Below are 26,381 nucleotides of genomic sequence, written 5' to 3'. Positions count from 1 at the left end.
GTTTTTCGTAGTAATTTTTTTTTCTGATTCACTGAAATTCTTTTTCTGAGTTTAGAGAGCATTAAAACAAACACATTCATTCCTTTATTGAGATGTTTTGAGTTTTTTTTCTTCAAATGAATGCAATGCGCTTCCGTAGAATTCTGACTTTGATTTGAGATTACAGAAAAAGTCAGAATGCTGATTTTTCTCTCACAATTCTGACTTTAATCTCAGAATTCATGCTTTTTTAAATTAAATTAAATTCAATTTTTTTAACGTGGCCCTAATGCTCTTCCATAGCAGCCGTAATAATAGGAATAAACATTTTACAGGTGATGATTAATATATGATTGGTATATTATTCATTCATGTATTCCTTCAATAAAGAAGTCCAAACAGCAGGTAAAATTCGACTTTTATTCAAACAACCTTTCAAATGTGTGAACAGTGTTCCTTAGGATTTATCAAAGAACTTTTTTTTTTATCAGAAAATTCCCATTGAATAAAAAAGTAAATATACAGTATATTGTAATATTACAGGGAAAAAAATTATATAAAAATTATATATATTTATATATGCATAGCCAGAAAGGAACCCCACAGGAAATGTCCTTGGCTGAGAAGCAAGGCCGCACACAGACAGCATGACCCCTTATGTGCACCTTTCCCATGTATCGTTCACTGACACCGGTCTGAGGAAGAAGAGGATGATGCTGGACAACCAGACTTCATCCTTTCAGATCAATGCGTTTTCTTGTGGAATAACCCATGTCCACAGGACAGAGTAGACACAACACAAACAATCAGGCTACTTTCATTTGAGGCAGTCACGTTATCTTCTGAGTAGAAGTGTTTTATAAAACAGAGCACAGATGTATAGATGTGACACATAAACACACACACACACACACACACACACCATACGGATCGAGTGAGCTCAGAAAGAAACAGAAATATCTGAAAAGATAGTGGATAACCCGATTGTTTGCTGGCCTGAGAAGCGGCACCGACGTGATCACTGAATCAAAAACAAGTGTTGATTGTATCGTCAGTATTATCTATTTTCCAAGGTGAACAGTGGGATATGGATCAGTTGTGTGAGTAATATTTAAATTGTACAACCAAGATAGGTTTACAGAAATACATGCACAAATACTGGAAACCAAAAAGTTGTTTATATTTATATATTTTAAACCATTACTGTCAGATATTTATCCCATAAAAGTACCATGAACATTTAATTTTGAATGACAGCAAAATAAACAACTGGGCTTTTCTTTAACAAAAAAAAAAATTAATAAATTACATAGATGATATATACAAAAACAATTAAAAAAATATTTACATTTAAGTTTCAAGATGGCAGTTTATCTGCTACGCATGCGGTTTATGGGCATACCGTGTGGTCTGACCCTGCAGGCTGCAGGAACTGACAGAAACAAAGCATCTCCAGTGTAAGACTGTACTCACAGAAAACAAAAGAAGGCCGAATAGAAATACAAATCTTCATGTTAACAAACGTGAAATCATTTCAGTTTCAAGCCTTGAAACCTCGGTGGTGAGCCAGCAGGTGCAGGATGTCAAAGCACTGGATTATCTTTTCTGGGGAACATCACATCCTCTGCTTACACAAATCAGAATTCAGTTCAGAACAGTAAAATAGACTAAAAATAAAAAAAAACCTTGCAGTAAAATTCTCCACCCTCTTGTGATCAGTAGCATTTTGCTTGTAAGAAAAAGTCACACTTAGAAAATGGAGAGACAAACTCTGCCTCGCCTCTTCTGTAAAGTCAAGATTCAAGATGTACGTTGTTCACAGCAATAAACCAACTGGCGACTGGGATCACACAGGACCCACGGCTGTTAGAGCCTTATTGAGAATCTCATACCAGTGTTTGTCTTAACCTGTCTCAGTGATGCACGGGGCGGTGGGGGGAAGCACTGTTATAACGTCGTCGACAGTTCCTCCAGGTCTAATAACAACAACAACAACAATATCCACCAAAAAATATCGTAGAAATTTATTGTACAGTTGCTTCTCAAGTGGCAAAATGGAAGACAAGGTCTGAGCGCGCGTGTGTTTTGATTGGATCCCAATAGAAAATGTAGTAAAAAATAGATCCTGTAGTGTAGCTTTCAGCAGGAAAATACTTATGTATCTTAAGTTTATTGTGTGGTTGAAGTCTTTCCAGCCACAGTGTTGAAAGTGCTAAACTACAAGAGTGAATTAATAAAGAATGGGCTTACGTGCGACAGACACATCAGGAAACCTGCTTGGCTGAATAGTGTCGATTTGATTGACAGACAAAAAGTTGCATAACAATACCAGCCCTTTCCTTTATTAGCCGACAGGACGAGGAATCTGACAGTGACTCTGGGAAGAGGCAAGAAGTGAAGAAGAGTGTGACTGTCGTGACCTCCCATTCCTTAATGTCAGAGTTATTGACTGGACCCAAACTCGGTTATGTTTTACACACACTCCCTCGAATATAAAGTACTCAATGTCCATGCACTCTACAGCAAATGCACATGCTCACTTTTGTGCATGCATATAACACATGCACATATCTGTGTTTGGCCCCGGTTACAGGTTCTCGCCTGGCTGGTACTGAGGCTCTGTGGAGGTGAAGTAGTCCTCCAGGAAGCCCTGCAGGTACTCAAAGGTGGGCCTCTCCTCTGCCTCTTTCCTCCAGCAGGTCAGCATCAGCTCATGCATGGATTCGGGACATTCTGCCGGGCATGGCATCCTGTAACCACGCTCTACTTGGTCCAACACCTCTCGGTTCACCATACCTGGTAGAGGGCAAAAAGAAAAGACATTGCATTGTGGACATTTAACATGATAAAGAACTATTTTCCCGCTGTTCTTCAAATGCTAAAAACAAAGGCAACTGGACCGTTCTTGAAGCCTTTTTGGATGAGAGGCAAAACTTCTTCAACAGAGGTCCAGCTGCCTTCGTTTTTAGCACGTAAAAGGAGGACGGCAATGACCTGGATCACTGAGAACTTTCACAGGCACATTCTGTCCCACTGCCAAATAAACACACTAATGCCCTGCAATGTTACAAAAAAACTCCTTGCCTGGATAGGGCACTCTGCCTTTTGTAGCCAGTTCAGTCAGCAGGATCCCAAAGGACCAGACATCAGATTTAATGGTGAAACGACCATAGAGTGCAGCCTCAGGAGCTGTCCACTTAATGGGAAACTTGGCTCCTGCAAGAAGACAAGTTTTTAAATCTCAACGAAAACACTTCCTCAACAGCATGAATCATCACCACTGAAACCCACACAGGCTACTTAAAAATGTTTGGCTCTATTAAGCAAAATGATACATCATTTGGAGTATAACTGAAAATGTCAAAAAGTGGCCACAAAAGGTTTCAGAAATGAGCCCAACATTACATTTGATGTCACAAAGAGACATTGTTATGACCCTGGGTCATATGTTTGGGTTTGTTTTGGGAGGTGCACACATATTATCCCTGGTTTTCTCCCAAAAGAACTGGGGCAATTGTACAAAGCAGCATCAAACACTGTTAAAAGCGGGGATTAGCACCAGACTACAGTAAAAATCAATGAGATGAACAGTGCTCTCTTGTGTTCTTACCCTGCCTCGCCGTGTATTCATTATCCTCAATGAGACGAGCGAGGCCAAAGTCAGCAACTTTGCAAACCAGGTTATCTCCCACCAGGATGTTAGCAGCTCTGAGGTCTCTGTGCACATAGTTCATCCTCTCCACATATGCCATCCCTGAGGCAATCTGAACAAGGAGGAAAAGGTTGGTAAATGTTGGCTCTAAAGTAAAAACATGGCCAAAATCGTTTGATATTTTTTCCCTCGCTAACCTGTGCTGCCATGTCCACCAGTTGAGGTAGGCGGAGCATCTTACCCATGTCACCCTTCAGGGAATCCAGTAAGCTACCTGCAAGGAGCGACACAGAAGATTTTAATTGAAAATTCTTCCTTTCCATATCTTTTGTTCCATTTAAATAAAACATTGTTTAAATATCTTTGCAGTCTGGGCGGCACAAACAAACACATTATTCCAGTCATGCAGGTTTTTAGCACGACTTATCGTAAACCTCCACTAAGCAGGTTCACTGCAATTCTATTGTCCTCGCAGTCACTCCAAAACTTGCCTTGCCCCATGTACTCAGTGACGATGTAGATGGGTTCCTCCGACACCACAGCATAGAGCTGAACCAGCTTCTCGTGTCTCAGCTTCTTCATGACCTGGGCCTCCTGGAGGAAAGCCTCCGGGGACATGGTGCCGGGCTTCAAGGTCTTGATCGCCACACGTGTTGTACCGTTCCATGTTCCTGAGAGAAGGAATAAAAACGGACATATAGTCAAACATGATACTGTATACAATCAATTGATTAGGTTCTAGCATGAAGTCGTGCATGTTTCTAAATGTAAACAGACGGTGATTATGAATTGCCACTGTGTTCATGGAGATACTGCGGCGAATCCGAGGGGATTAACAACAACAATAGCAAAGAAAACACAACGTGTGTCATTTCTAAGGTCTAAATGACGGTTGTACATGTTTGAGTCCGATTCTACCAGAGATTTCTTTTCCCCGCTGAGTGCTTGCTCAATATGTGAGTTGTTGCATTGCTCTTCTCTTCCTTCATCAATACTATGGGGTTTCTGCCTTACTATGTAAAGTGCTTTTTTTATTAAAAAAACAGCCCAGTGTGGGATCATGTGAATCTCAACGCGGATCAAGGGGATTTGCCCACATTAGCCCTGTCGTGTTTAGATCTTTTAATGCAGAAATGTTACATATTATATCTTTATGGAATAGACCCTTTCAGTGTATACAAACATTCCAAGCCTAGGGAGAATGCGTCACAACAGGTAAGCGAATAGCTCCACCGAATAATTCTGAATATGTTCTTTCGTTGCCAAATAAGGACCGCAAACAATACCTAAATAAATTTGAAGTAGCCGACGGCAATGACGTCTGCCTGACCCAGCTTCCATAAAAGACTGGGTAGATGATATTAGCAAGTGGCCAGTTATTCACTCTTACCTTATACATAAACCTAGCCCGCATACATCTGTCGCCTTTCAGTGACAGACTTGAACATCTTTAGCAGCCGTCTCCACTGAGACAGACTGTGAAAGAACCCTCCATTTTCAGATTCAAGAAAAAACAAATGACCTGTCTTTCGCCCTATGTCACCTGGGATTGGCACCAGCGCGCCCCCCCCCCCCCCCCCCCCATGTGGAGGATAAAGCAGTAGAAGACGAGTGAGTGAGAAAAACCCATCTTACCCATCCAGACTTCTCCAAAGCAGCCCTGTCCAAGCTTGACGTCAAGACGGAGCGATTCCCTCGGGATCTCCCAGGCATCTTTGGACAAGCCCTGAGTCTGAGGCTTCAGCACGGGACAAATGTCTGAGAGACTGTGACACAGCCCGTCAGCGTGCTCTGAGGGACACAAATGAAGACAGGGTATAGATTTAAAAAAAAAAAAAAAATGCAGTAGAACCTTTGAAATGCACACAAAATACAAAAAATACAAAATACCCTAACAAGAAAATGAGAGAATTGTTCTAAAATAGAAAGGCTGTGTGGTGAACTCACTGCGATAGTGATTGACGAGCTGCTGCAGGCTGCCGAACTGTGTGCGTGATGTTATGTAGAAGCCTCCGCTGTCCAGCTTCCTGATCTTGTAGTGCTTCACATTCAGACCTTTTGTGTTGTCGTAGTCTAACACAGAGAGACAGTAGGCACCTGGAAATACAAAAACAAAGGTCGTCTATAATGTGTGTGCGAATGAAATGACGTGACAGGAAATAGGGTGTTGATTTCCCAGCACAGTTTGCTTATCATGCCACCAGAGGGCAGCATTAGTCCGGTGGAAAAACAGTCTGGCTCACAGGACAGCCTCAGGCATTGCCTCCCCCTCTCTTAATGTTTAAACTGGGTGATATGGCCTGTGGTTGAACAGTCCTCAGCCTAAGCTTCACATTGACCTAATTCTGTCTGGCTCACCCACCCAATACCTCTCCACTGCTCCAGCTCACCCATTTCCTACATTTCTGTACATTTCCTCCCCACCTTGTCCCTACTCTCATTCTCATTTAGAGGTCACTGTGTACACACACACACACATCCTATGATGGGAATCCTGCAACAAACACACAGAGCCAGAACACTGCACACAGATTGGGTGATCAGCTGCCAGTCAGAACCCGGAATGAATACAAACATCGCATCAGAACTTTCACACGCGCGATTCATTGCCCCTCTGTACCCAAACTGCCACACCACAGACACAACGCAGTGTTCGGTGAACAGCAGGGCGTCACGTCGTACTGCTCGGAAAGAAATCTCTCTACTCTTCTGAGTGCATTTTTAGTAAGACGTGTCGACGCATTCAAAAAGTGCTTCACGCTGAGATCTGAATATTTTGCACAAACATTAAAAAAAGAAAGAAGCCTGAAAGAGCATTGGTAATCAGTGCTGTGAGAATGTAGCTGCAGCAGCGGTTGGGTTTTTATTTGGTTCAAAAAATGTCCAGGACAAAATGTTCTTTAAATCCAGACTTTTAGAATTAGAAATGTATTTTCTTATGAACTTACAATATGCAGTTTGAAGACGTATTGAGGTTAAAAAAAAGCCCTATGTTCTACTCGGACAGTGTTAATGATGAGTTGGAGTCTTCGTCGCCACGTTTACCTTTGGTGGTCTCGCTCTCTCTCACCAGGAACGTTCCTCTCCTGTTCTCCAAACTCAGCAGCAGCCTCTCGGAGTCGCGGCGTGTGATTTTGCCAAAGTACCACCTGGTGATGTTGAGAGAAAAATAAAATGGAACACAGGGAAGCAGGATGGTGAAGGGAACAAGATGTATGCAGGGGGAGTGGAGAGAAGGAGCAACGGAGCGAGGGTGAGTTGTTGCGGGTAGTTCCAGAAGGCTCTGCAAACTAATGACTGCGGTACAACAGCTCACAACTTACCTGGACTCTAGAGTCAGTCTGAGGTGACTGTTGGAGCAGGAGGGAAAAGTGAGAAATGGAGGTGTTACAGAAAGAAGTTCAGTTAGTTTGTGAGTTCTGTTACGGTGAGCATGTAAAGGACGTGCAGTGCAAAGCCTCCAGGAGTAGAAAGAAGTAAACACAGTACAGTCACTTCAGAGGAAATACCTTATTTTGGGAAACACTAAATATATATATAGAAAAATATGATGCTATAGGCAGCAGTTTGTAGGCTTATCTTAGTCAAAGCAGTCTATCTGATAAAGACTGATCTACCAGCAGGGGGTTTACACTACGGTACTACAATATTCCTCAGGCACATGCAGTGACTTGAGTCTTATCACATTAGTGAAGTTGCCAGAAATCCAGCTGAGACTCTAGGAAGTTACTGTTGGGAGCGAAAATCATAGTCCTGCACATAATCCAGTGTAAAGCCACAAACTGTTATTTTTCCATTTCAGCCTTTGTGTTGGTTAAACAAATGAGATAAAACCTGTCGGGTGGAGTTTGTTACATTTGTTAGGAGCCAGGCTGGTGTATGTGTGTGTGTGTGTGTGTATAAGGTTTTTTATGCAAAGCTAACAGACTGCTGGCTACAGCTGCATAATCAATGAAAATGTAATGATCTTCTCATGAAAGCAGGAGAGCAAATAAGCATGATTCCCAAAGAGCTCCACCCTTCCTTCCAATTTCACATACAGACAAAAAAAAAAACTACGAAATTTGTCAGAATCCAACAATTGAGAGTTAATTCCTTCATGCACATGATGGAAAAAACAGATAAAAGAGCCAGAGCAAGAAGAAAAGTGGAGGGGTTTACTCTTCTGCCTGGATGGAGTCAGATGGAGCCACATAATTGCTGGGGATATAACCGCTCTCTCCGGTGGTCAGGGAGCGTGCCAGCCACCAGTCCCCTTCTCTGCAATGATGAAATGATAACACACAGCTTCACCGAGGCTCATCACACACACCCAAAACACAAATAAACACAGTCCTTTATGACTTTTAGGGTCAGTGTTTGTCAAGTGTCTCAGAGTAAACACAGAGCGATGTAGATCAAACAACCACTTTGTGTTTTTTTGAATGAAAACACTACAATAACCACAGTTACTGCAGCTCTATACTGTAAAACAAACAAAATAGAAGGTCTTAGAAGTTATGTTTTCATACACAAACATGCATTCATGTGACAAAGGGAGGGATGGTGTTTGTTTACTTGACTCTGTCAGGGTGTGAGGAGCAGTAGCTTTGCAGCACGGTGGAACATTTGAAGTAAAATGACATTTTGTTGACGTGAATTCGCCCCCCAGTTGACCCGAATTGATTTTAGTGCTGCAAGGCTTCAAACAACTCGCACGAAACTGCACTACGGGATCACGGGACATGGGCAGAGTTATGTGGTTTGTACTCTCTAGGTAAAGTGGTATTACAGTGCAGATTTATCCGACGCAGGGAGGTGATAAAGACAAATAGGCAGACAAGCAGCGCAATCAAACACAATCCAAGAGAAGCTTCACAAACCTGCAATTCACCTTCCTCCTGTAAAAAATGTGATGGTTGGTGACGGAGAAATGGAAAAGAAATATGGAGGGGAAAGCAGTGAAAGAGGTGTGTTAAAGAAATACAGAGAAATAAGTTAAGAGCAGTGGCAATAAAAGGAGAGTTCACAGAACGCGACTGCAGTACCTACGATAATAGCCACAATATTTAAACCATTATATAACTTGAAGTCAATGGTGGAGCAATAACGAGGGAAAATATATGCTGGGGCAGATTATTATCATAACAAAAGCCGATCAGGTCACTGCACTTATTACGTCTAAATTGACAAATCAGAATTGCGATAACGCGTAATCGTAGATTGTGGGTGCACTTGACCCAATAGCAATCCAGGTCTGTGCCCTAAGGGGCCAGATGAAGCCATAATCCACTATTGTTCTCAGTTCCTGCCTTCTAGGTCACTAATTTGTTAGTAGGCAAGCAACACTAAGAGTGCAGAACAATTAGTACATGGTTCACTGCCCTCTCTTAATTCATAGACCAAGCCCCTCCTCCTTAAAAACAACCTTTAACAAATTAGATTTTGTGTCAAGTGATGAGGTCTTGTGGTAAACACAGCTATGACCTTACTGACGTGGTTTGAGCGATGACATGCGAACAGTCTCACAGAAGCTTTGGTGAATGAAGCAAAACTGAGGAATATTGGTGTATGTCGGTGTATGTCATCATCATCATCATCTTTATCATCACACAGTGGGGTTATGTGTAGAGGCAATTTTGGTCAGATATATATATCAATATCAGGCAGTACAACGTTCAAAAACCTGATATATAAGAACTTTAATGGAAGCTTGACAGTTTAACCATCAATATACTGTGTGTACATCTAAACATAAATGTGCCACGTGTTGTTTATTGCATAATTAATACTGGATACCGATATGTCTGCGACAGATTTCCATGTGTGTGAGAAAGTCACTGTTTTCAGCGTTTTACTTACGTGTTATTGACGATCTGGAGACGCTCGCCTTTCCTGAAAGACAGGTCCGAGGCCGTTCTGGACTCGTAGTCGTACAGTGCCACGAAGGTCGTCACACCTCCTGGTGGAATGAGAATGTTTGCTATTTGTCAACAAAGACTGTCCATGCTGTACGAGGTTAAGGCTATGCATTGTCCGCATTTGGTTGAACACTGGAGCCAGCACTGGTGCGCTTTTTCACTGGATTTGTAATAACAAAAACTGCAGCTTAAGCTGTAAAACTAAGTATTAACTTGACTCACAAAAGCTTATGTTAAAAGATTCGGGCCACGGGTTTCGTTGTAGTTCAGAGATTCTCGGTGGAGTAAGAAGGCAGAGCAGCTGCACCTCCCTCTCATTTCACATTACTCTCTTCACTTCACTGCTTGATAAATGTAAAGTGATACTGGGCTGTTCACAGCTACCATATTTATTTATTTTATTATCTTGTTTTTAAAAATGTAGCACTTTGAGGTTTGTTGTTCAAATGTAGTGCAATACAAATAAAATCTATTATTATTATTATTATTATTATTACCACCATTCTAAAACTACCACGTTTAATACCCAACCCTATACAGGACAAAAACTATACATATATTAAACAACGGATTGTGCAAAAGAAAGAAATAACACAAACATAAATACATTTATTAAAGGATCAAACTAACCTGCCAGTGTGATTCTGTTGGGAGAGGTGATGCTGTTATTGTCCACCCCTCCAAACAGAGCTAGCTCTGCATTACCCGGAGTGCCACCGAGGCCTCCATCAATAGCGGGGCTACGATTAGGTGTCAACGACTGTTGATTGGAGTTGAGGTGGTGGCCACCGATTCCTCCTCCAGAGCTGTGGTTTCCATCGAGGCTGCGGGGTCGCTGGCCCGACTCCTTGGGTTTACTCTTCGATCCTCCCATGGCCAAAGCCTATGCCTTCAAGAACAGAGAAGGAAAAAAAAAAAAAATCACTCAGACCGCAGATGAGGAAATTTCATTTCAAGGCAATGACACAGATAAATGACATCATAACTCTGCACTGAAGAGACTGTTTTCTTATGTCATTTTGTCAGAATACATTCTCTGGAAAAAAAGGCCAGATGCAGAAACCAGAGATGGAGATGGAGGCCGTGGATTTAAACCCACTGAGACACAGAGTTATGTCGACCACATGAAGCATAACTGTGGAGGGAGCAGCTGCCACTCTTCGGTTTCAACACAGACATGAGATCCACTTCACCACACTGCCACCAGTTAGTTAAGAGTGTACACACACACACACACACACACAGATGCACAGGGCAGAGAAACGAAATCCTCCAGCATTTTGTTGTGTCAAAGTCGTTCTTTTGGCTTTTTTCACACTCATCATTTAAAGCCGAGTTGAGTACAGTTAAGCTCTCACCAGACCCACTTCATATCCAGGCAAACAGATTGATTGCATATTATAATTTAACATTTTACAAACTAAAATGACGTATTAAAGCTGTATTAATTGCTCAGTTTGACCATTGTGGGGACAGCAGAAAAAGATATAACCATAGAAAGTGATAAATATTTGTCTAATCACATCATGAATAGCCTGACATAATAATTTCATCCCTAAACTTCTGTCTCCATCAGCTCCTAAGAAAGATATCTGATTCTTTAGCAGAAAATTGCATGAACTTAACTTAGCCAACCTGCCATTTGGTGATGGGATGGTAGTTTTACTTTCTCAGTTTACCTTCTGCGTCTAAAACCAAGCTACTGAGAGACAAACCAAAACAATGCACTTAAAAGCTGTTGAAATGCTGAACGGAGCTTAGGAGAGCAGCAGATTTGACAAAAAATTGTGCGAGAGCCTTTTTAATTTAAATTTTGTAATCATTGGATTCATTGATAACGAATAATTAGCTGGAACTCAACTGATCCATTTATGTGATCCACATGGAGCAATTAACTGCAAGGCCTGGTGACAACAGACCAAGGTCAAGATTTGGCAGATTCAGATAGTCGTGGCTTTCTTCTGCGTTTCTCTCTTCATTTCTGAAGCTTCCGAGCCTCAGACTCATGAATGAGCTTAGTTGGAATTAGAATTAGTCATTTTTTATACACACACCAATTAGTGATAGTGAATGTGTCCCCATCCTTATTACACACCAGTAGTGAACACATACAAGACGGGTACAGGAGCAGTGGGCAGCACGTATGTGCAACCTGGGAGCAATGCCTTGTTCAGGGGCACCCCAGCCCTTGGACCGTCCAGGGATTTGAATCCTTGACCTTCCGGCTGCAAGTCCAATTCTTTTCCTCTTGGCCATGGGCTGCCCATGCCGCAGCACAGGGGTGGGCGAGGGTAAGAAGCTGCTGGAAGACTGTTTTTGTGAGAACACAGTGGGTGCTTCTTAGTGTTTTCAGTCAGACTCCAAACTGCTTACAGCTGTCTCACTACTTGCCTCTGTCTGTCTTGACATAAAATTAATTATGTAGCGGCTAATCAGTCCAATATTCACCACTCTACCAGGATTGAGCCAGCGACCTTTCAGTTACGAGGCCAATTGCTTTCCTCTTGGCCATGGGTCGCCTTTAGTGAAAAGACAGGTATAGTTAAGGGAGTCCAGCCCTCCGTATCATGGAGAGATGCAGCCACATGTCCACTATAGGACTTGTACACCACTCTGATAAGCAGAGGAGGGTCAGAATAGATGCGAGTGATTGTCTGACTGTTGGTATTTAAGATGCCGCGCATCTGTTGGATCTAAAAATACTGGGGTGAGCCAGTGCATGAATACCAGTCTCATTCACAAGCAAAACAGTGTGATCCTAAACGAGAGGCACACTGCAGCACGCACACACACACACACACACACACACACACACACACACACACACAGGCAAACAGGCATGCTTGCAGTCAGAGCAATGCACTGACATATGGTGGAAAATGTGTGGCACGATCCAGAGCACAGTTCACTAACCACACAAGGAAAATTAGTGATGCTGTCACTGGGTTTTGTCAGTCATTTTGGACGCCAAGTCAGCTCTCCCTCACCACACCAGGGGAGGGGAAGCTAATGCAACAAGGAGGACTGTGGTTTCTGCTGCTGCACGTTTACAAGATTCCTATGGATGCACAGGAAGTGCACGTGTGAGCTCATCACAAGGGAATTAAAAAATTAAAACAGAGGCGGGGAGAGGGAATAAAGGACAGGGGTTCATTTCTGGTTGGCATCGTGAATGGGTGAATAGGGGGGGAGGAAGGGAAATGGGGTCAGTGGGGACACACCGTCGATAGTTTCCCTCGGGCATTTCTGCTTGGAGGGGGTCGCATGATACAGTGCAGGCAGGTTGACACACAGACACAAAGATGACGGGTGGATCGGGGAGTTGCCCTTTGTGTACTGTACGTCCCCCCCCCTCCCCACAAAAAGGCTGGCTACATGGTTAATAAGCCATTCTAGGCAGAGGTGGGCAGACATGGTGCCTCTCTCATCTGCTTTCATTTCAGAGATGTCACATCAATGAGATAGCTCTTGCTAAATAACACATAATGTGGACAGGCCATTCTTCCCCAACCTTTGCTCAACATTCACAGAGGCTGTGCCTGTCTCATGGTGAGCAAATACACATTTTGAGGTTTTAACTTGAACTTGGTTCCTTTTGGCCCCGACCGTGTCCTCATACTCATGTAAATGCACCAAAAAAAAAAAACAAGAAAACATTACAACAAAACACGGAGAGAGTCTGAGGCGTGTTTTCACACTCAGCTTCCAACAAGACCATTATTTGTCAGCTAACAGCAGACGGCACAAACAAGGCAGAGATGGTCTGTGGCTCACAGGCTGCCAGATCCTCGTGTGTTTTAGCTCCAACAGCCAGTAGAAAATATGGAAATTAAGCCACAGAGCCAAACAATGTCATGTCTCGCAGACGTGGAATCGTGTCTATGCGTGTCATCTGGTAACGAACACGAGCCCGATTCTGGCCTCATAGCAGTGAGACACAATCACAAGCACTGACAGTGTGAGGCAGAACTCCATGAAGATGCCTCTGGCAAGGCAGGGGGTGTGGCTGGGTAGGTGGGTGGGAGATTTCCTTAATTATGCATACGATCAGGCAATGAATTCAAAATGAAGTCTCATGGGTCTTTGGTTAATAGGGATACTCGTAATATTGCTGCTGGGGTTGTTGCCCCACCCCACAGGACGCTCCCTACCGCTTTTTAATTTCCTTTTACAAAGAAAACAGTTACTATCTCTGGATCTCTCTGGCGATGGTGTCATTAAGGTGTGGAGCCTTTGGCAGGGCAGGATCATGACACTGGTCCGTTTTGAAATCTACTGTTGACTGGCTGACTTAAAAAACAAAAACACCTTTTCATCTTTTGGGATCAAGTAAATGAACAAGTATGCTTCAGTCTTTATGAGAGATCTCCGAGTGTGACCCTGAAGCAAACTTTAAGTTAATACTGACTGAGATGGTGAAACTCAGCGATGTGAACAGGCGAGTTATGACTTGCATTGCATGCTGCGATGACAGCTAATGTAGACCCCCCCCCCCCCACACTCCCACCTCACAGTTCTTGCTGCTATTGGCCTGTGGTTTAATTCATGGATTGAACGTGTTCTGACAATCTGCTCTCTACCCGAGGTCTTTAAGGCCTCAGGCGACAGAATAAGGTCATAATTAAAGTTTTTGGTAAATTGTCCAATGTCACAATGACATGTGTTCTACTTATACAATGTATAGGGCAAAGTAAATATTTCATCACATGGTCTGAATTTGGCGATCTGCAACGTTCTGCACCCGGACTGCTTCATGTATGATACATTATTTACAAACCTATAGACGCAAGAGCCTCCATTATGTAATGTACATGGTACATTTAAACATTTTTATATTTAGATGCACATTTACCATGGTCGTCCCAGTCTGCACATCCTTGTTCCTTTTCGCAGAGTGAACAACAGGTGCCTGTCTGGAGCGAGATAACATCCCGCTTTTTTTTATTGAATTTGCATGAGCACAGACACGTTACACTGAGGATTGTATCAGTGCATGTGCTCACGTGGATAAATGAATAGCCTGCGCTCACAATCAAAATCACAATAGTGACCTATTACAGTGTCTTTCTAATCCTGTGCCTTCACAGCACACTGAGTGTAAACAGGGAGCACATGCACATGTCTTTGCCTGTGTGAGCTGGTGCATGTGATCATAATGTCAGCCTGGTGGATGTATTCCTTCATCTTAATGCTCTTTATGTAATTACTGCGGGGAGGGGGGAATGGAAAGGCTTTGGCTCCTGCGTCAACGGCCACCGGTCGTAACATAATCCAGGCCGCTTGTTCCGTCCAGATTATCATCATCTATTCCCTAATCGTATTCACCAAATGCTGTGATGACATTCCATCTGGGGCCTGCAAACAACACGGGTGCTGTGCTGAGACGACAGGGCAGGACAGACCGGTCAAACCACTACAGCTTTTGCTGCTCGTCTTCCGAGCAGTTCTCTTATCCTGTCTCAACAAATCCGTCTTCAGTGAGAACAGAGCACAAAAAAAACTCTCCACTGAGAACACTGAGAACACCGAACAAGCCAGTCCCACAGTTTGATTAAGGAACTCTCCAACAGAGGTGGGCTAATTCCTAACTCAGAGTATCGTTGAGTGTCACCTGGTATCTGTTCCCCTCCAACAAACATGAATACAGGAAATGGAGGTGTTTACTCAAGTTACGCCAACTGACTAGTTTTCACTCACACTTCCTGTTTAGCCAGGTTGATCATTACAAAGAGCAAAGATGGAGAAAAAAACTGATCAGAGAGAGTGTTGTGAAGTGCACACTAAATCAAACTGTGCACCATTCAGCCCCAGAGAGCTTCTCCGTGTTTGGTGCTATGAAGGTAAACACACGCCCCCGACGGCAGGACTTTGCTGAGTCCTGGATAAAGCGTGCGTACCGATTCCCCTCCTGTGCTCCTGTCACGGACAGACACAGGGATGGGAGGCGCTGAAGTCAATATTTACCACTGCCCACACACATACGGACACACAGACACACACACACACACACAACACATCACAGCTGTTGCCATGGAGGCAATTCTAAGCATTCCACAAATCAACAAACTGCACAGATAGTTGCACACACACTTTCTGGGGCCAAAAACACTGCATGCCTATCTGATGAAGAAAGGGGTAAGATTAGCAGAGGCTGTGTCTCTCTATAGTAGTATTCAGAAAGGAACTCTGAGTAATGGCTGCAGAACCGGGTCCGGATATTCTGCAGAATTTGTTGTTCACATACAGTATGACGCACGCAGGGGGACATTTGTCCCGGTGTAGGATAATGGCCCGATTCACTGGCTGTCGATCCTTCTCCTGCTCTCCCCTCACATGAGCTCACTCAGACATTAACTGGAGATCACAGGAGAATCTCTGGAGTGACATTTGTGCGGTCGCACATACACTCAATCTCAGGAGAATCTCCAAAGTTCAGTGCATGTCTACAAGCAGCTTATGTGAAATATCTGTCAAGGGGAAGGAGAAGGGAGGTGCACACAAAGAGGTGGGATCACCATTTATTTCCATTATGATGTGATTAGTTATGATTCTCATTAAAAACATAATGTTTACCAATTTTCCCAAATATCTTTGGGGCTTCCAGTGCTTTGGCTCCTTTAATAGGATCAGAGGATAAACCCTTTCAGTGTGTGTGTGTGTATTAGTGTCTGTGTGCGTTTGCATTTTACACAACCGGCACAGTGTGTTCGCCTCACGTTTTGCTTACCATACGCGACAGCGAACAGAACTTTAGAATCCTATGAAATGTCTGGGCTCATGGAGTTGAGCAGCTGGCCTCTCTACGTCTTAAACCTGGTGCTTAGAGAGGAATTTTTTTTGTCCACTTTCAAACAAACACTGCTTGCTGGCACCAGCTGCAGGTTCATGGATTTTCTGTTATCCCCCTGTCCCTAATCTGAGTATGACATACACACATTATTTTGGAATTGAGGCTCAGGGAGAAAATATCTGGGCCATTTTAGATGAGGTGATCTGTCGGCTCGTCAGTTAGGAAATAGACATTTTTAAATTCACAATTCATATATACAGGAGTTAAATCTGTGAGCTTTAGAGGTGCTGTTGGACAGAGCCAGGCTAACTGTTTACCCCTTTCCAGTATTTAAGCTTATTTAAAGGCAGCCCATTGCCAAGAGGAACTGGAAGGTTGATGGTTCAATCCTGGAATGGGCCAAAAGCGGAAGTGGCCTGGGCACAGAACAGATCACGGTCACTAATTGGTGTGTGTGTGCAAAAATGACTAATTCTAGAATTGTTATAACTCGCTTGCTGCTGCCTTGTATCAATTTGAAAGATCAGATATTAGTATCCATCTTCTAACTGTTGTAAAAATGTTTTCTCGCACTGTGACACAGGAAGAGATACTGGGTTTTCCAGCCGATTTTGACTCATCTCCAACGACCTAGCTTTCTTCTGTTCCACTATCGCTCTTCTCCTTCCACTCATATGGAACCAGCTCCATCCACTCCACCCCTTACATTAGGTCAGAGCCCACACACTGGAGGCAAACACATTATATCTACATTATATTTAGAGAAGTGAACATGGAGCACTCCCGAACATGTAAAACAAGCGTCCACCTTCCACACCTTCAGGTCACATGACATCTTTATCAACTGAGCCAGAGAGTACAGTGTACATGTCATACAACAGTTTGAAATGAACTTTTCTAGACTGGCGTGCGACAGGGACCGATGAGACAAGACACAGGGTGGACATAATGCTCAGCTTTGTTACAAAACAGATCAAATAAACTCCCGCACAGTGTGTGCTCACCATACCACTGGACAAATACACAATTGACAGTTTCATGTTCAAAAGAAGGAGAGAGTATTAGCCCTCGTGTGATCCATTTGAACCTTGTGTTGAAACACTTGCCCTGTTTTATGGCTCATGGTCTCCCAGCTGTTCCCTTGTCACTTTTTGACGGATACAAACATGCATCCAACAGCAGGCGCGGCAGCAGCAGCAGCAGTTATCCCTCCTCCTGATGAGTGCAGAGGCATGTGTGGCATGCACGGTGACGTGACCGTGGTGAAACGACCCGCGGGTGTTCACTGGATCGTGTTGACAGAGTGAGAATTCAAATATTGTTCCTCTGGAGTGTATTAAATACCAAGAATAGACGGAATGGTTTACTACTACTGTACTGTAGGAAATCTGCTCCGCTGTTCTTGACTTCCATCCAGGTTGTGTTGCCTCTGGGTTTCTCTCCGGCATCAGCCTTACATCCTTTCCTCTCTGCTCTGCTCTCATCTAAATATGGTCATTATGTGAACTGAGACCGATGAGCTGTGGTCATGTGTTCAAACAAGAAATGGAGAAGAGGGAGAGGGAGCGAGATGTGAGGAAGTGGGGAGAAGAAAAAGATAATCCTCAAGGGCTTTGCCACCCCTCCTCTACAATTCTTACTCCCACACACTCAGTCAATCCTACCCTTTTGCTCTTCCCCCCCCCCCCCGCTCTTTCTCCAATCCTTTCAGGAGATTTCCAGAGGGGAATGGTGGTAATAATGGATTTCAATTCCTCTGATGTGTCAGCCACAGGTCACGTGAGGAGTAAAAACATCCTTCCTTTTCTTCTGTTTCTGAAATATTACTGTACTGGTTCTCAACACATAGGAGGCGGCAAGGCAATTCCTACTGAGAGAAACATCTTGCAACAGAAAATCAAAGGGTCCAAAACAATCGGCTATCAGAGACGCGGCACACAACAGCACTTCAGAGAGGACTGCAACATGTGGGCCTATATTTTAATGCTTCACAGTGACTATATGTCGCCTACCATGAACTCAAGTAGTGTGATGGCAAAACCCTCTTCTAATTATCTTTCAAAGAAGCAGCATTTGATCTGCCTGAGCCTACAGAGACTCCCATGTGCCTTGTACATCAGTAACCTGGGCTCTCACTATTTAACTTCTCATTAGCCCAGCCAGGCAGTAAAAGAAATCCATGCAGCTCTGACATCTATGACAAAACCCAGAGTGAATGTGTACGTATAGTGTAAAAAATTCCTATGTATGTAGAAGCAGGTTTGCATACTAATTAAAAAAAGAAGATCTTGCAGTATCATTACAGGCTATTGATAAATGCTTTATATAAATAAACCGTTTCAATAGAATGTATTATTTCATTTTAAACCAATAAGATTTTCATTGATAGTGATGTGTGGTCAAAGACAGTGTAGCTACAAACTCTGTTACTGCATCACACTGCAGAAAGTACTGCATATTTCTAAATGACAGGTAATAAAAAAAGGGAAATTATGAAGTGTAGCGGGCGTTACTTTTGCCTTACTTTGACTGTTTATGTTTCTTTCCTCTCATCGACAACAGAGACAAAAATCTATTTGAAAATTTGAATGAAAAATGTTCTGGAGTCACTAAACATGGCCACGTAAACATGTTCAAATGTGAGAAAGTGAGCCAGGTGTGCACTCGCATGCTGTGGAATTCCCAGGTTTGTTGCAACAGTGCGACCGAGCACAGTCACGGCTGAGGAATGCAGAGTGCAGGACCAAGCGAGTTTCAACTCGTGCTCACACAGCCCAAAGCAGGAATGTGCAGGGAGCAGGTAGAGACACCGTGGGCCCCGGCCGTTCAGATACACATGCCATCCACACCAACACATTCCCCTTGTATCTTTGTCAGTGACGGGTAACGTAGTGTCAAGTGGCCACGTTTAAAACTGTATTGTGTCACTAACAAAGAAGCACCCACGGAATCTTTCCGAAGCGGATTCTACTGATGTAAAACCTGGTTGTTCAGCAGCTTGATGAGATAAACACTTCTTGACCGTGCCCGCCCCTGCATTGCAGGTGTATACACACAAACGCACCCTCAGTCAGGATTAATAGTATTGCTTGGCAGAGCATATTTCCAAACGAAGGACGCAACAGACAAATAATGCCATACTGGTTTTGTTCACACAGAACAAACTGAGGCAGAATATGAACACCACCAACAAGAAAACATCACTAAAAGTTTCATATTGGGAGCTTTCACACAATGTAAGAATAAAGAATGCAAGTCAAGGTCACAACACACACACACACAGACTGTGTGCACTGTCAACACAAAATGAAAAGTACTCTGAAGACCTGCATCTGATCACCAGCTAATTCTCCATCTCCACAACGACAGTGGACATCTGAACAAAACACTAAAGCGTGGAAAAGAAAATGTCTGCTAATCCCACGTGAACATTTAAAGAGCAGGGAAACAGCGCAGCCTCTGTGCTCGTGTGCACACGCATTAATAAAGCATGCTGTTTCAACACTTCTCGAGCTTCTCTGGCTGAATTCAAACGGAGAACAAGACACAAACATCCCACTATTGGGCCTCTGCTTCCTTGGAGATAGACAAATAAGAGTAGCGGAAAGCTGAATCCGCCACAGAAGTTTTCCCTCCAATGACAATTTTAAATTGTCATGCTCCATCCTCAAAACACAACCGTTCCCTGCTCTGACATTTCCATAACAGATTGGAGGACAATGCCACCAAACACAGATGTGATTTCCTCCATCTCTTTCTAAACCACCCTTTTGTTCAGCAGCTCCGCATTTTAATATTCAAATGCAATATAGTTAGTTTACTTGGAGCAGAGGAAGACGGCCATGTGCTTTATCTTCTACCTACTCACTGCACCAGGAAAGAAAGGGGATGACACTAAGGATCAGAGCCGAGGTCAAAAAGGACTGATATGGTATTTCCTGGAACGTCTCTCCAACACACTGACAGGTCACTGGTTCCAGTTTTCTGGCCAAAGATTATTAAAGCCTACCTCACCGCCAAAGAAAAATGAAGTGATACTGTATATTATGATGAAACAACACACTCATGAGTGCATAACTGTTGCTATGAGCCATAAAGCTCCATCTATAAAAAGTGAAATATACCACACTTTTCAGACTATTAAAAGGTTCCCTGCAACAAACCCGTATGTAATATACTCAGGGAAGTGGAAACTAGCTCATGCTTTAACTGTTAATGATCAGAAGAGCTGCAGATTCATTTTAAGTTGAATGGAAAAATAATATAAGTTATAGTCTAACTTATTTGTTCTGTTTTTCCTTCTTATGCAGTCATACTTTTGATCAAGACATCTGTGTCGTTATTCTTGATTCTGCTTTTTAAATGCGCCACGTGACGTTGTGAAAATAAATCATGTGTGCAGAATGTGTTAAGAACATATCCACATTAACATATTTGTGTAATTTAGGTTTGGTAAAGGGTCAATAACACCTGTGTGGCTCAGAAGATGAATCATCTCTGCGAGTACATGATCGGCATGAAAACTCCCATGTTAAACATATACAGCAGTGATCCTCCGAGGATGGAGAGCATCGAGTTTAAGGAAAGGGAGCATGCAGCATGTGCTTTTCCCAGCATCTCATCATCCCGACCAGTGCTGCACAGCTGCGCCTACACAAAGCCACACATAGAGGCATCGCTTTAAATGCCAGAGACGCTGTCCCTGTCAAAAGCAATGTGCACAGAGCGATGGGAATGAGGGCGTGAGTGTGATCACTTTTCCACAGAGGCAACAGTGGGTGGATTGAGTGGAGATGCGTGGCCTGTGTCACCCTGGCCCATTCCCAGAGCAGAGGGACAGGAAGTGGCCAGGGATCCTGGGAGGATACAAGCCCCCCTCTGTTTGTGTGAATCAAACCACCATCAGATACTTCATTCAAATAGCCAGAAAGCACAGGCCACACTGACAGTGAACTGAGAGTAATATGTCAGAGCGCTTCACTTCTGCATCCAGAGCGTTCAATTTCCGTCGCTGGGTGCAGCAGAGTTTTGTGGCGTCGAGGCTGAACAGCGACATCGTCCACACGCATCTTTCTCCTGCAGTCGTAGACTTTCAAATGGAATTTGCATGGAAGAGAAACACGACTGACACAGAACTCGGCCACTGACGCATAAAGACTACACTGTTTAAGATGAGAAAGACATGGCGAGACAGAAAGAACGGGTGGCATCGGCATTCCCATGCCCAAATGTATCCCCTTGCATGTCGTCGGGCACTAATTAGTGCCAAATCTGGGCCAAAGTGACAGAAGTTTAGTTTCTGCCACATGAAAAATGCAGCAGCATTTGTCAGCGGGAAGCCATCACATATCTCATGCCTCGATTTGGTACAGATCTCTTTCTTTCTCTCCCTTTGGAGCATATTGCACATCTCGTTTGCTCACTGAGGACCAACACTGGCATCAGACAAGTGTTTTGTATGTTAAGTACTCCAGAGCCAATAGGGAACACTGTGTTATTTCAACAAAGAAGTGGCGCACGATTACCACTGTAACTAGAGCTCCCACTTAAATACTGACATCCTCCATCGTGTCATTTGGCAGCCCTTCTTCTTCATTTGTTTATCTGGCCAATAATACACGTCCTCTTCATAACATCATGCACAATGATGTTAGTTAATCTTCATCCGACCTAAAGAGTGTGAGACGCTCGCTAGATCAAATGATGAACTCAGCAAACTGCCAGCTACAGCAGAGTCGGTTCATTGCAGTTCACTTCAGTGCAGTTCAGTACAAACACATCAGTATTAACATGCAGAAAGTGTCTCTTTACAGATCGGCTCTGTAACGGTGCCTTTCTATGTTTCGGAAAAGGCGGACAAAGGTAGAACGTAGAGGCAACTTTGTCTTAAAGGCGCTGATTTTGTGGGTGCAGATAGCTGTGTGGAGACAAGCAGTTCATTGATGCCAAGCCCAGTGTATCACCCTGACAGACAGACCACTCTAGTATAAGAGGGAACAAAGAGGCCAATCCACAGCCAAGTTGCCAATTAGCAGGAATTTTTGTCCTCAAGAGCCACTTTCCACCAATCTCACTGGAGCTGACATAAACATCTACAGCTTTCACTAGATGGCATTCATGGGATTCCAAGGCGTATTAGGTTCCCTCAGTGGAGCCTGAAACATGGCAGTTGAACGATCTCGCACGAATTTGCTCGCATTGTCGCAAAAACACGCCGCGACCACGCTTGATGTGCGAAACTCAACACGGGAGAGCGTGCGATAGAAACTAAAATGGACATCGTCATCGTGCAGTTTCATCTGCAGAATAAGTTTCTCTGTCACTCGCCCAATAATTACTGCTACCAAACCGGCAAAATCTGTTGAGGATTATTTAAAAGGCAACACGGATAATCAAATACGATGGCGATTTTAATGTCATTACAAAGAAAATCTTCAGCACACAGACATTTAGGTTTCAGGCAGATCAAAAAGCTGTGAACAGAAACTGCAAAAAGAGTGTTAACCTCTACTATAGTGTACGCTGTGTACAGTGTATACAACGGGCCAATGAATGAGACACAAACAACATGGGTGGAGATGGACTCAACGTGCTCAAGGGCATCGCTTGCCTCATAATAAATTGTAGACTATACAATTACACCGAAGGCTATTCATACCCAGTCTTTAATGTATCAGACTAAACACTAATTCTTAGTAAATATTTGGGCCTTTGAGTCAGAGTGGGAGAGACTAATCCTGAGCATTTGATGACTATGTCTTTAAATTGTAGTGCAGGGAAAATCTGTGGTGTACAAGGGGAGGAAAGAAAAACCCACAAGCCTGTCCTGTTGAGGGTGCATGCAGCCACAGCACAGTGTACCTCATTCTTCTCCACTGATGTCGACACAACAGTGAAATGCAGCAGGTAGCCCATAAAAAACTCCTGACTGCAGAGCAGCTGCAGCTGCCAAGTTTCAGCTCAGTGTTGTGAAGCAGGGAGCCATTTCTCCTCAAAAACTGAGGATGTGCACAGTGGAAAGTGCTTCCGCGGTGACGTGTTTACAGCAGCACTGCAGATGACACGAGACGCTGGAGTCCAGTACGAACCCAAAGTCAATGTGCGTTGCGATATTAACCCTAAACTAAAAACATCAATAAGAATATAAGACACTGCCAAGTAAACGACATGTTCTGCTTATCTTGACCTAAGTAAGGCCATGTTCAGAACAAGCAATACTGGATTGAAGGCATGAGGACATTCCATGTAGACATTTTGTTATTGGAGAATTCACAGCAGTGGACATATGTAGTAACCAGACTGTGTTTTACATGTAAACATCATCTGGTAAATGTCACACTGCTACTGAGGGCTGCAACTAATGATCATTTTCATAGTCGATGAATATGTTAATAATTTTTTTCCAATTAACTGATTAGTTATTTGGGCCATTTAAGGCCCGGAAATGGTGAAAAATGACATTCAGTGTCTCCCAAACTCTCCAAATTATTGTGGTGTCCAGCAACCTAAAGATATTGAGTTTGTCTGATGTCATTTTTATAAGAAAAACCCTCAAACTGATTAATCTATGATCAAAAATGTAGTATTCGATTAATAATCTACTGGTTTGAGTTGAGATCAGTGAATAAAAAAAGTGATAAAAAACTAAACTGTGTCCTCCTCTAAAGCAGCATGAAGAAACCCAGTGATATTTGCACGTGTTTTACATCAAGACCAGGACGTTCAGGGTAAGATTATAAGATTATGAAAATTATGAAAATAATAATACTATTTTTATCCAAACAACAAAGTCATGTATGGCTGCACTGTTGATATCAAAGCCCTGTCATTTTGTCATAAAACCCGTGTCTGTCTGTCTGTCTGTCTGCCTGCCTGTCTGTGTCACTGTACCTGAAGTAACTCTGTAAGCACTGAAACAACAAGTTTCGCTCGTTACTCACCCTGACGCGCAGGTTCCACCGGAGCTTTGGCGTCGTCTCTTCCAAACCGATCACACAAACGGATTCCGCATCAAACCACCAACGAAGTGACTAAAGTGTGTGAGAGAGAGCGAGAGCCAACCGAGCATTTACACCGGAGGAGGAGACACGGGAGCGGAGGAGACCGTCGGTGCCACAAGACGAGTCCAGGACGCGAGCAGATCCCATTCAAGTGGAGGGGCGGCCCGGCGAGGACATGACGAGGAAGACTCCAGAATCTAAGAAGACATTTTATTCTCTGTTTTCTAAGGACTGTACATGTAAGACAAGGTCGTGTACATTTAAAAATAAAGAGGTCTGGTTTTCCGCGCGTCAGACGCCGACGGTGTCAGATTTTGCTCAGGAAAGGCAAATCCTGACCCAAACACTGGGATGTGATAGAGGCAAGAAAGGGGCGGGTCCAACCTCCTATTGTCACACTGTGATTGGTGGGATTGTTTCGCGCATAATTGACCTGTGATTTAGTTGAATGGCGTTTCATTGGAGCCGCTCCCAAACACACTGGAGCTGTGAATATTCTTTTTGGGGACACAAAATGAATAATTTATTTTGTGTGTCTGTCATTTGAGGAAGAGTAACAAGTGGACATCATCTTTTTGAATGCAAGTGTTTGCTTAAACTCGAGCACCGATGGTTTTACATAGAAATGATGCATTTGATTCTCCAAAGTGTCACTTTTATTTTTCAGTGTTGAACATTTAGATAATAATGATCAAACAATATTTATTCAATTGCTCATACTTGAAAGGCCAACTTGGCATTCCATAATTAGAGGTAAACAAACAAACAAACAAAACAAAACTGAATGAACACACGGGATACCAAGGAGAAGCAGAAGATTATGGCTATAATCTCAGAAACACTGCAAATCTCACTCTCACACTGTTGTTTATCCTTGGTGTCCCTGATTTTAAAGGTCCAGTGTGTAAAATTAACATGAAATTAGTTTAATTTCATCTTAATTTGAAATTGAATTTCTGCCAAATATATATGTGTATACATATATATGTATACACACATATATATACACATATATACACACACACATATATACACACACACATATGTATATATATACATGTATATACATATGTATACATATACATACACATACACATATACATTTGCCAATATATTTGCCAATTTTTGGTGAAACACAGACTGCCTGTTAAATTTGTCAAGGCAATGCTGCCACCTACTGTTCAAATGAGGCAGCTCGTCACCATGCATGAACTGCGGCACTTTACAATTTTGTATATTGAGTTTACAGCACCACCCAGTGGCCAAAGAAGCGCATAGCTCCTACAAGTTCACACTGCTGTTTCAAGACAAGAGAAGTCCCTGCATTTAAAAGTCAAGGAGTTTAGGATTCCCATTAAAAGTACTGTGAAACATTTAACAGTATGTAAAGTAGACGATCACTGAATTTTTAATTTTTACTGACGCATAAATATGTAAGAAGCATTTTAATACTTGTTGAGGTGCATATCATTTAAACTACTTCATGTGCTGTTGGGCCTTTTTATCCATTGCATATTTCATGAACCGGTAATACCTTTTTTTTATGTGTTTTTTATATTGATTCGCTGTAGGAAAAAGATAGTGTTACCCTCTGAAACAAAGAAAAGAAAAAAATTCAGGATTTTACTTGAAGTATATGAGTAAATATATGATAAAACAAATATATGATAAAACAGAATTTAAAAAAAAGTTGCATAATGAGGTGTTCATTTGTGAGGAAGAAAAAATTGAGTGATGAAATAATGACGTGCACAAAACACAGATTTCTGTTTGAATTCACTTTAAGGAGAGAGCGAAAAATATATAAACAGCTATGCACAGCGACTGCAGTAATTACAAGCACGAGAATTGACATTTTCAAAATGTCCAAAAGTGTTCAAAAACTGTATATAAGGAGTAGGAGAAGGACAATTAACACGTCATAATTAATGTGTGGATGCTGGCAGAGCCAGGAAGGAAGGTATTAGGGAACCCACGACAATTCTCTGTCGTTCACGTAATAATCCGTGGACTGAGGGGTCCCATTTTCATCTTAGATAGAAACTCCATTTAACCTTTGG

At 42.8% G+C, this 26,381-nt stretch overlaps 1 protein-coding gene across 3 annotated transcripts; it reads right to left on the bottom strand.

Annotated features, from left to right (window-relative positions):
• Positions 1-385: 385 nt before the first annotated feature.
• src (v-src avian sarcoma (Schmidt-Ruppin A-2) viral oncogene homolog) lies at positions 386-24,657 on the bottom strand. Of its 3 annotated transcripts, XM_058642417.1 has the most exons (14): positions 24,262-24,657; positions 10,162-10,420; positions 9,473-9,572; positions 8,494-8,511; positions 7,793-7,891; positions 6,955-6,981; positions 6,677-6,780; positions 5,579-5,728; positions 5,267-5,422; positions 4,119-4,302; positions 3,829-3,901; positions 3,590-3,743; positions 3,064-3,195; positions 386-2,775 (listed from the first exon to the last, which is right to left on the bottom strand). In XM_058642417.1, exons 2-14 carry the CDS (start codon positions 10,403-10,405, stop codon positions 2,567-2,569), a joined length of 1,650 nt encoding a protein of 549 aa, XP_058498400.1. In that variant the 5' UTR covers positions 10,406-10,420; positions 24,262-24,657; the 3' UTR covers positions 386-2,566. The 3 variants fall into 3 exon arrangements, with proteins under 3 accessions (XP_058498400.1, XP_058498401.1, XP_058498402.1); XM_058642418.1 differs by lacking the exon at positions 6,955-6,981; XM_058642419.1 differs by lacking the exons at positions 6,955-6,981; positions 8,494-8,511.
• Positions 24,658-26,381: the final 1,724 nt, after the last annotated feature.

The sequence above is a fragment of the Solea solea genome, chromosome 11, assembly GCF_958295425.1.
Source record: "Solea solea chromosome 11, fSolSol10.1, whole genome shotgun sequence".
Classification (NCBI taxonomy): domain Eukaryota; kingdom Metazoa; phylum Chordata; class Actinopteri; order Pleuronectiformes; family Soleidae; genus Solea; species Solea solea.
The sequence above is the reverse complement of the archived record's forward strand: the minus strand, read 5'-3'. Positions and strand labels throughout refer to the sequence as shown.

Bases quoted from the DNA above. Each gene is read 5' to 3' on its own strand.
- src (XM_058642417.1), bottom strand. From the start codon at position 10,405: ATGGGAGGATCGAAGAGTAAACCCAAGGAGTCGGGCCAGCGACCCCGC. The intron at 5,729-6,676 runs GTAAACGTGGCG...TTGTATTTCCAG, and splicing joins AGAGAGCGAGACCACCAAAG to GTGCCTACTGTCTCTCTGTG. The intron at 3,902-4,118 runs GTTTTGGAGTGA...CCTTGCAGGTAG, and splicing joins GAGTACATGGGGCAAGGCAA to CTTACTGGATTCCCTGAAGG.